Source organism: Hemitrygon akajei, chromosome 15 (genome assembly GCF_048418815.1).
Source record: "Hemitrygon akajei chromosome 15, sHemAka1.3, whole genome shotgun sequence".
Classification (NCBI taxonomy): domain Eukaryota; kingdom Metazoa; phylum Chordata; class Chondrichthyes; order Myliobatiformes; family Dasyatidae; genus Hemitrygon; species Hemitrygon akajei.
The window spans coordinates 8015016-8024286 of NC_133138.1; the positions used below are offsets into that span (position 1 = coordinate 8015016).

Sequence of the window (9271 nt, forward strand, 5' to 3'; positions counted from 1 at the left end):
GGAATGTTCTCTCCAGTATAGCCTCTCACTTTTAACTCAGCTGGGTAAATCTTGCTCTTTACTGGGAGAGTCTTGTGATCACCAGTGGATAACAGATTCACCCAGGCTCTGGTATCAAGGTTGAATGGAGTTACTGTCTCATTTATACTCACTGGAACAATCCATTCTGTTTTTACCAGCACCAGTAGTCTGCTGAGAATTCACAAAGACTTCCTCCATTTCCTCAACAACCATGTGCACCTTTCTCTTGGTAGCCTCACTTTGTAGAACTTTGCAAACTGATTCTTCTTCCCACAATTAATGCAGGTCTTTCCATAAGCAGGACATGCCTTTGGAATGTGACTGCCTCCGCATTTGCTGTATTTGCTCTTTGATTTGCTATTGCTTTATGAAACGCCCTGGGCCCTGCACCTCTCTTTTCACGGCATGCAGGGCAGGAAAATGGTGCTTGAGTGTAAGATCAGGCACAATTGCTCTGAAAACTTGAGAAGCCAGATAGTCTAATCTGGCTACTATTTTGTATGTAGTCTGAGAGCTGACTACTAGCCAGAATACAAGGCATAAAGTCCCTTCTCTTCTTCAAAGTTGTAAGTGGTAATATAGAATTCTTCTTATCCATATGAGTAATACAATTACTTCTAAATTATATGACAAGACAAAAGGTAGTTGGGTCTACTGAAGACAATTTGGAACGAATGAGAACTGCTGTTTTTGCTTTGCATATTATTCTCTTATAAAGGACAACAAATCCCATATGTTACCCATATATATTACATTATAAATAACATATGGTCCATATATTAATGGTTTTCTTTTCAGGTTTTTAAAGGAGATGACAAATATTTTAACCATGTCTTCCAAAACCATGGTTCTTGTTGACTTTTTTTGACTAATTTCTCAGTTCGACTTGAACTACCGATGCCATCTGAAAATCTCAGGGATTGTAGTTTTCCTGCTCGTCTGCGATCGCTCCTGTAATACTTCGGGGTGCCGTCATCTCGCCAGGGGCGCTGTTCTAGACAAAGGCGGACAGGCATTCGCTGAGATGAGCTGGCGCCTGCGTCATGGGGCTTCGTGGGCGCCGGCGCGGTGAGTGCTGGGAGCTAGCGCCTGTGCTGTTATCGGCGGTTGGAAGATGGCGGATGGGCTGGATGATTTCCTGCGGCGGAACCGGGAGATAGCGGACACGGTAGAGGGACTGCGGGGTTTGTGGGAGAACGACAAACATTGGAGGGCGCGCAAGGACTTCTTGGTCAGAAACTTGTCCGACTATGGGCAGGATCGCATGGACTACTTAATCGCACTCTCAATGGTCTGGTCTAACCACGTTTTCATGGGCTGCCGGTGAGCGACCCGTTTTCGCCCCCTTTGCGTCCACCGCCTCACTCAGGCCCTGTCGATACCTCTCAACTTCCTTAACAGTTACAGAGTAAATAACAGGGACCTTAGGAATGTTGGTATACATATGGTCCTTGGGCTGCAAGTCCAAAGCATCCTGAAAGTGTCAACACGCGTGGATTTGGTAGTGGAAAAAGTCATAAAGTATTCTTGCTTTCATCGGCCGAGACATTTGAGTATACGAGTTGGGACGTCATGTTGTTACGTTGTTCAGATTTCATGTGGAATACTGTTTACAATTCTGCTGGGTACAGTATAGACATGGTGTGGTAGTAATTGACAGTGTGAGAAGAAATTCGCAGGATGTTGCTTGGAAAATACAAAAGTTTAAGGTGCAAAGGGACTTGGGAGGTTAATTTGCAGGTTGAGCCAGTGGTGAGGAAGCCAAATGTGGTGTTAGTGTTCAATTTTGAGAGGACTAGAATATAGAAACAAGGAAGTAATGTTGAGGCTTTTAAAGGCACTGGTGAGGCCTCACTTGGAGTATTGTGAGCACTTTTGGGCCCTCTTATTTAAGAAAGGATGCACTGAAATTGGAGAGAGTTCAAAGGTTCACGAAAATGATTCCAGGATTTTCATATGAAGAGCGTTTGATGGCTCTGGGTCTGTACACACTGGAATTAAGAATGAGGGGTGACTTCATTGAAATCTATCTAACATTGAAAGACTTTGATAGTGGATGTGGAGAGATTGTTTGCTCTGGTGGGAGTCTTAAGAGGACACATCCTTAGAATAGAGGGGAATCTTTTTAGAACATAAATGAGGAATTACTTTAGTCAGAGAATGGTAAATCTGTGGAATTAGGTGGTTGTGTCATTGGGTGTATTTAAGGCAGAGGTTGATAGAATCTTGATTAGTCAGGGCTTGAAGGGATATGGGGTGAAGGCAGGAGATTGGGGCCGAGAATGAAATGGATCAGCCATGATAAAATGGTGGAGTAGACTCGATGGGCCAAATGACCTAATTTGTTCCTATATCTTATGGAATGGAAGGCTGTACTTCTAAAGACAGATTGGATGAGCTTATTCTTACTGAATTGTAGGAGGCGGAGTAACGTTACAGAGATTTACAAAATTATGAGGAGAATATTAGGATGGTCAACCAGAATCTTTTTTCCAATGATGGAGTCTAGAACTAGAAAGCATAGATTGAAGGTAAGAGGGTAGATAATTTAAGAAATCTGAAGAGTAAATTTTTGACACAGGATGGTGAATACCTGGAATGAGTAGCCAGAGGAGGTGTTTGGATAACATTTAGATTGGAAGTGATCAGAGGGATGCGGATAAATGGGATTGCAGTAGGTGGATATCCATAGTAAGCATGGGTGTTTCTATGATTCTATGAAGAGCCTTCTGCTTCTCCCCCCCCCCCATACCACTGTCCACAGCCAATTCTCTGCTCTCTACTCCATACTGCCCATGTTCTTTCCTCATTGATAAGCCCTTCAGAATGCTAATGATTGTCCATACTTAGAATTAATGACTATTTTTGAACTCTGTATGTCAATTATTTTCCTCTCCTTTCCTCCTGACATTAAGAGCAAGAATGCTTGATAATTTGTATAGTCATCAGACAGAGCTGGGTGTGCAGCTGCTGTGCAGTTTTTGACAATTCTGCTTGTGTTAGCACAGTGTCAACATATTTTCACTGCTTTCACCACCCCCTCAGAAACGTTTAGATATATAAATAGCTGAAAAATAGCTATTAAAATGTAATGCCTCAGAAAGGAGGCATCTGTCATTAAGTACTCTCATCGCCAGGACATGCAGCCCTCTCATTGCTACCATTAGGGAAGAGGTACAGGAGCCCAAAGAGAGACACTAAACATTTTAGGAACAGCTTCTTCCCCTCTGCCATCAGATTTTTGAACAAACAATGAACCAACCCATGCACACTATCTCACTACTCTTGCTCTCTTTTGCACTACTTTATAGTTTTGTGTATTGTACTGTATTGCTGCCACAAAACAACAGATATCACAACATATATGAGTGATAGTAAACCTGATTCTGATAACAAATCTATTTAATTTCTGTTTTTCAGTTATAATGATGAACTAATGAGGAAGATATCAGAAATGGCAATTGGAGTTGAAGTTGAAGATGCACCTCAGTTCACCACCAGAGATGAGATCATGAAAGCGGTACTTTTCACTATCTTTTTTTAAAGCTGGGCAATAATGAGGCATTTGCTATCATAGAAGTGTTGAACAGGGCAGAGATAAGAATTAGGAAAATGAGCCCAACTGAAAAGAGACCAGGAAGAAGAATGGAAAACTATTTAATTTTGGTTTACAAGATTGGGCAAATGAATTATTCAGGCAATGTTCCTCCATTAAAATCTAATGTACTTTCTAACACTGTAGATAGAAAATAAGGAATGCATGGACAGGATTTAATTATTGGTGGTAAGCTGCAAAAGATCAGGAAACTCTATTTTTTAGGAAGTACTCAGAATGGGGATGTCTTAGTTTTCTGAGGTGGCCGTTATGGGAACCACAGAATCCTGATACACTGGGTTATCGATATATCCTAAATCCTTTTCCATTTTGATCCGTCATGGACCAAAGTCTCTGGAGTCAGTGGGAATGTTGCATACCTATCTTGTGTAGGTCTTCCACACATCTATTTATTCTATTGCTTTAAAATAGATCATATAAGTATTGAAAAAATCGATCATAACTTTCTTAACTAAATAATCCGTCCATCAAATGGATTTTAGTGAGGCATTTGACAAGGTACCACACGGTAGGCTTATTCAAAAAGTCAGAAGGCATGGGATCCAGGGAAGTTTGGCCAGGTGGATTCAGATTGGAGGGTTGTGACTAGTGGTGTCCCACAAGGATCGGTTCTGGGACCTCTACTTCTCGTGATTTTTATTAACGACCCTGATGTGGTAGAAGGGTGGATTGGCAAGTTTGCAGACGACACAAAGGTTGGTGGTGTGGTGGATAGTGTTGAGGATTGTCGAAGATTGCAGAGAGACATTGATAGGATGCAGAAGTGAGCTGAGAAGTGGCCGATGGAGTTCAACCCAGAGAAGTGTGAGGTGGTACACTTTGGAAGGACAAACTCCTACGCAGAGTACAAAGTAAATGGCAGGATACTTGGGAGTGTGGAGGAGCAGAGGGATCTGGGGTACATGTCCACAGATCCCTGAAAGTTGCCTCACAGGTAGATAGGGTAGTTAAGAAAGTTTATGGAGTGTTAGCTCTCATAAGTCGAGGGATAGAGTTTAAGAGTCGCAGGGTAATGATGCAGCTCTATAAAACTTTGGTTAGGCCACACTTGGAGTACTGTGTCCAGTTCTGGTCGCCTCACTATAGGAAGGATGTGGAAGCATTGGAAAGGGTACAGAGGAGGTTTACCAGGATGCTGCCTGTTTTAGAGTGTATGCATTATGATCAGAGATTAAGGGAGCTAGGGCTTTACTCTCTGGAGAGAAGAAGGATGAGAGGAGACATGACAGAGGTATACAAGATATTAAGAGGAACAGATAGAGTGGACAGCCAGCGCCTCTTCTCCAGGGCACCACAGCTCGATACAAGAGGACATGGCTTTAAGGTAAGGGGTGGAATGTTCAAGGGGGATATTAGAGGAAGGATTTTCACTCAGAGAGTGGTTGGTGCATGGAATGCACTGCCTGAGTCAGTGGTGGAGGCAGATAACACTAGTGAAATTTAAGAGACTACTAGACAGTTATATGGAGGAATTTAAGGTGGAGGGTTATATGGGAGGCAGGGTTTTAGGGTCGGCACAACATTGTGGGCCAAAGGGCCTGTACTGTGCTGTATTGTTCTATGTTAAAATCTATGGTACACTGATCATTTTCTCTGTTTAACATGCAAGCCACTCTGTAGAATAGATAGTCAACCAAATTGCCTACTTGAGCTAGATCTACTTGCCCATGTTTTGCCCACATCTCTTTAAATCTGTCTTATCCATATCTGTGCTGGAATTGTTCCCATCTCTCCCACTTCCTCTGACAGCTTGCTCCATGTAACCACCATGCTCTGTGTAGCAAAACATGCTCCTCATGTCACCTTTAATATTTTTTTCTCTCCCTCACCTTAAATCTTTACCTTTCCAACCCTGTGGAAGAAGATGGTGATAATTCTCTGATTTTAGATGCTTCAATAATGTAACATCTTAACATCCTGTTCTCCAGGGAAAAAAGTCCCTCCTTAAAAATTCAAGCTGTCTAGTTCTAGTAACGTCCTTGTGAATATCTTGTGCACCCTTTCCAACTTAGCATTCTTCCTCTAGCTAGGTGACCAGAACTACACAGAATACACGCCAGCATCCTGTAGAGTTGTACCATGATGTACTCACTGTCCTGACATGAAGTCAAGCATGTCAAATGCCACCTCTACCAGCCTGTGTAGCTATTCTCAGAGAACTATGAGCTTGTTCCCCTAAATGTCTCCTTATGACACTGTTCAGAAACCTGCCCTGTTTAACGTTCCATGCCCATTTCGCAGGAGGTGTTCCAGGTGTCCGAGAAACTGCAGTCAGCATGTTAGGAGCAGATTCTTCTGCCTTCAGATTGCAGACTGGTCCACAAACCTATGATCACTACATTGTCTTTTGTCTTGCACTCCATTTATTTTTGTAACTTATAGTAATTTTTATGTCTTGCTGCTGCAAAACCACACATTTCACATCATATGTCAGAGATAATAAAATCTGATTCTGATCTGCAAACCTCCTAACCATGCAGAATACTGCTGGTTTCAGGCCTTTAACCTGAAAAACAGCCTTCCACCAACACCATCCTCTGACTCCTACCACCAGGTCAGTTTTATATCCAATCTTATCCATGCTGACTTTGACAAATCAGTCCTTGTTATTCCAAATGCCGATTGATCCTGTCTCTCAGAAATCTCTGCAGTAACTTTCCCATCACTGATAGGGGCCTGGCCTGCAGATTCCCAGTTTGTCCTTGCAGCCTTAAACAAAGGCACATTAGCCAGTTTCCACGCTTCTGGTGCCTCACCCATGGCTGACGATGAAACATATCTCTGTCAACGATCATGCATTACTGGAATTTCTAGGGCTGTACCTTGCTAGTTATATAAATACTCTTGAAAATAATGGAGTCTTTTGGTGAGATTAAGATGTAAAATTCTACATATTCTATGAATTAAAATTATTGGTAAATACAATTAACTTCTGGTAGTAAGGTACTGAGGGATTAGATGGTCATTTGGTACTGATCATATGTTAATATTGATTGTGTCTTTGTACAGTAAATAGGGATCAAGTATTTTGATGTAGAGGGAGGCACTTTCCATTTTGAGAAATCAAGTGATAAATATTTATTGTCATATAGCATGGAACTAGCACTTCAGCCAAATGCTTTCTGAATGGAGAAAACTGCTGAGCCCCTTCTCAGTCTCTTAACCCTTACCTTAAACCAATGCCCTTTAATTTTAGGCATCTCTGCTAAGAGGGTGATCTGATATCCATGCCTTTCCTCATTTTGTATACCTTGGTTAGTTTCTCCCCCATAATTCCTTGGACTTCTCTACTCCAAGATGAAAAAGTAGTCTTTCCAATCTCCTGATCGTCAAAATGATCCATTCTGGTGAATCTTCAATGCAATAAAATCCTTTTTACAATGTAGTGATGAGCACTGCACTCAGTATATCAACCACAGACTGACTGGTGATTTGTGGTTAGGACATGGAGTGATGGGATCAGATGTCTTTTTATATACGTTGATTTTGTATTGGTAAATCTAAAATCTTGTTCTTCTCTTTCAGAGACGTTAAAAGTGGATGCAATGTCAGATGTTTTGAAAGTGCATGTCTAAATTTTCCCAGGAGGAAATCTGCAAGCTGGAGGGAGTGAGGATGAAGAGTGAGATTGAATTGGGGAAGAAAACAAAGGAATGTTAAGTAAATGTGCTGAGGCTATGTCTTCAATATGATCAAATTCATTACAGATATCCGTACCCAATGGGGAAGAAAATAACAGAAAAGAAAATGTTATGCTTCTCACAAATTGTTGTAAATGAGTATTGACCATGGAAATTTTCTAGTTAGGAGAGGCAAAGACAGTGGAAAATGTATGCAGTCAATACTCTTGCTTTATTTTTATATTGGCCAAAAAATGTTTCTTTCTCAAAATGTGTCAGTAAAATTGACCACACTTCTCTTTTTCACCCTGTATTGAAATAAACAACTGATAGTGTGATGGGACCTCATCGCTGGATGATAAACAAGTGTTTTTTTAACTCCCTGGAGCAGATTACTTTTCAGTGCTGGATAGGGAAAGGAGGAAGGAAGGAACTCTTTGTCTGCCTTTGTCATAGAGATTTATTTTTTCATTGTAGAGTCCAAAGCTTTTGTGAGTTCAATACCCCATATTTGAATTTTGTCTCCTTGGCATAAGGAGCATACACGTTCCAGTTCTTTTCAAAGCTTCACTGGATTCGTATTCCTTGTTTAGGCCCAAGTGCTTACTGGGATACATAATGTGGAATTTAGTGGGAATAGGCGAAATTGAATGGTTAAAACCTGTTTTAAAGTAAGGAGTAATTAGGCTCCTCCTATAATTAGGCTCAATGTTTGCTGCTCCTCTATTGCCTGAACAGTGCATTTCCTGTTTCAGGTTATTGAAAAGCTAAGGTCCAAGATTATAAATCTCAGGGGCTAGTTTAGAGTTAAATCCTTTTGCAAGTTGTATTGGATTTATTCCATGATACTGGTCCTGTTGTATTTGTAGAATACAAAAAAAAATTAATGGTGAATTCTGTGATTCTAATTGGTGTGCAAATGGAGGGTAGAGCTTACTGGGTTTTGATTTTTTTTTAAAAAAAAGAATGGAGAACATGTATGGTATACTTTACCCACTTACATTATCAGTTTTGATCTTGTATGGCTATACAATTCTTAATTTGAGTAATGTTATTGGCTATTTTTCCATTTTTATACTGTTCTTGGATATTTGCCTGAACAGGATCTAATATTTGTACTACTGTAAAAAGGAATAAATGGACATCTTGAACAAATTGTTTTTGTGGCCTTTAGAACTTGAGGCTTCCATTAATATTTTGATTCCAAGTCTTGGGTTATTTTAAATGTTGGTCTAAATAGAAACTTTTAAATAATATTGTGAAGTTCAATAATCAAGGACACTAATGAATTTTACTTGTATTAGATCTCACCATCCTTGGATGCAAAATTAAGAATTTGATGCTTGTCAATATTTATTCCTCCAAAACTATTTGTACACTGACTTTCTGATTTGGATGATCTGAATGGCATATAGTCTCAACATCTGAATACGCTTGTTTTTGCTGCTGTTGAAAGTAGCATTCAAGAGAGAGAAATGAGTTATTTTTAAGTTCAATTAGGGAAAATGGCCATAAGATCATACGATGTAGGTGCAGAAATAGGCACTTGGCCCGTTGAGTCTGCTCCACCGTTTCATCATGGCTGATGCAACTTTCCTCTCAGACCCAATCTCCTGTCTTTTCCATGTATCCCTTCAAACCCTGACCAATCAAATGGCTATCAACCTCTGCCTTAAATATACATAAAGACATGGTCTCCACAGCTGTGGCAAAACATTCTTCATGTGACTAGTCATTCAATTCTGGAATTGTTTTTGTGAACCTCCTTTGAACTCTCTCTGGTTGCAGCACATCCTTTCTAAGATAAAGGGCCTAAAACTGCTTGTAATACTCCACGAGAGGCCTCACCAGTGCTTTATAAAGTCTCAACATTACATCCTTGCTGTTATATTCTAGTCCTCTTGAAATGAATGCTAACATTGCATTTGCCTTCCTCAACAAAGGTTCAACCTGCAAATTAACATTTAGGGGATCCTGCTCAAGGGCTCCCAAATCCCTTTACACCTCAGATTTT

At 40.5% G+C, this 9271-nt stretch overlaps 1 protein-coding gene across 1 annotated transcript; it reads left to right on the forward strand.

The window, feature by feature from the left end:
* Positions 1–1084: 1084 nt before the first annotated feature.
* cdkn2aipnl (CDKN2A interacting protein N-terminal like) lies at positions 1085–8412 on the forward strand. Its single transcript, XM_073067136.1, has 3 exons — positions 1085–1344; positions 3442–3541; positions 7163–8412. The coding sequence occupies exons 1-3, from the start codon at positions 1136–1138 to the stop codon at positions 7169–7171; spliced, it is 318 nt and encodes a 105-aa protein (XP_072923237.1). The 5' UTR covers positions 1085–1135; the 3' UTR covers positions 7172–8412.
* Positions 8413–9271: the final 859 nt, after the last annotated feature.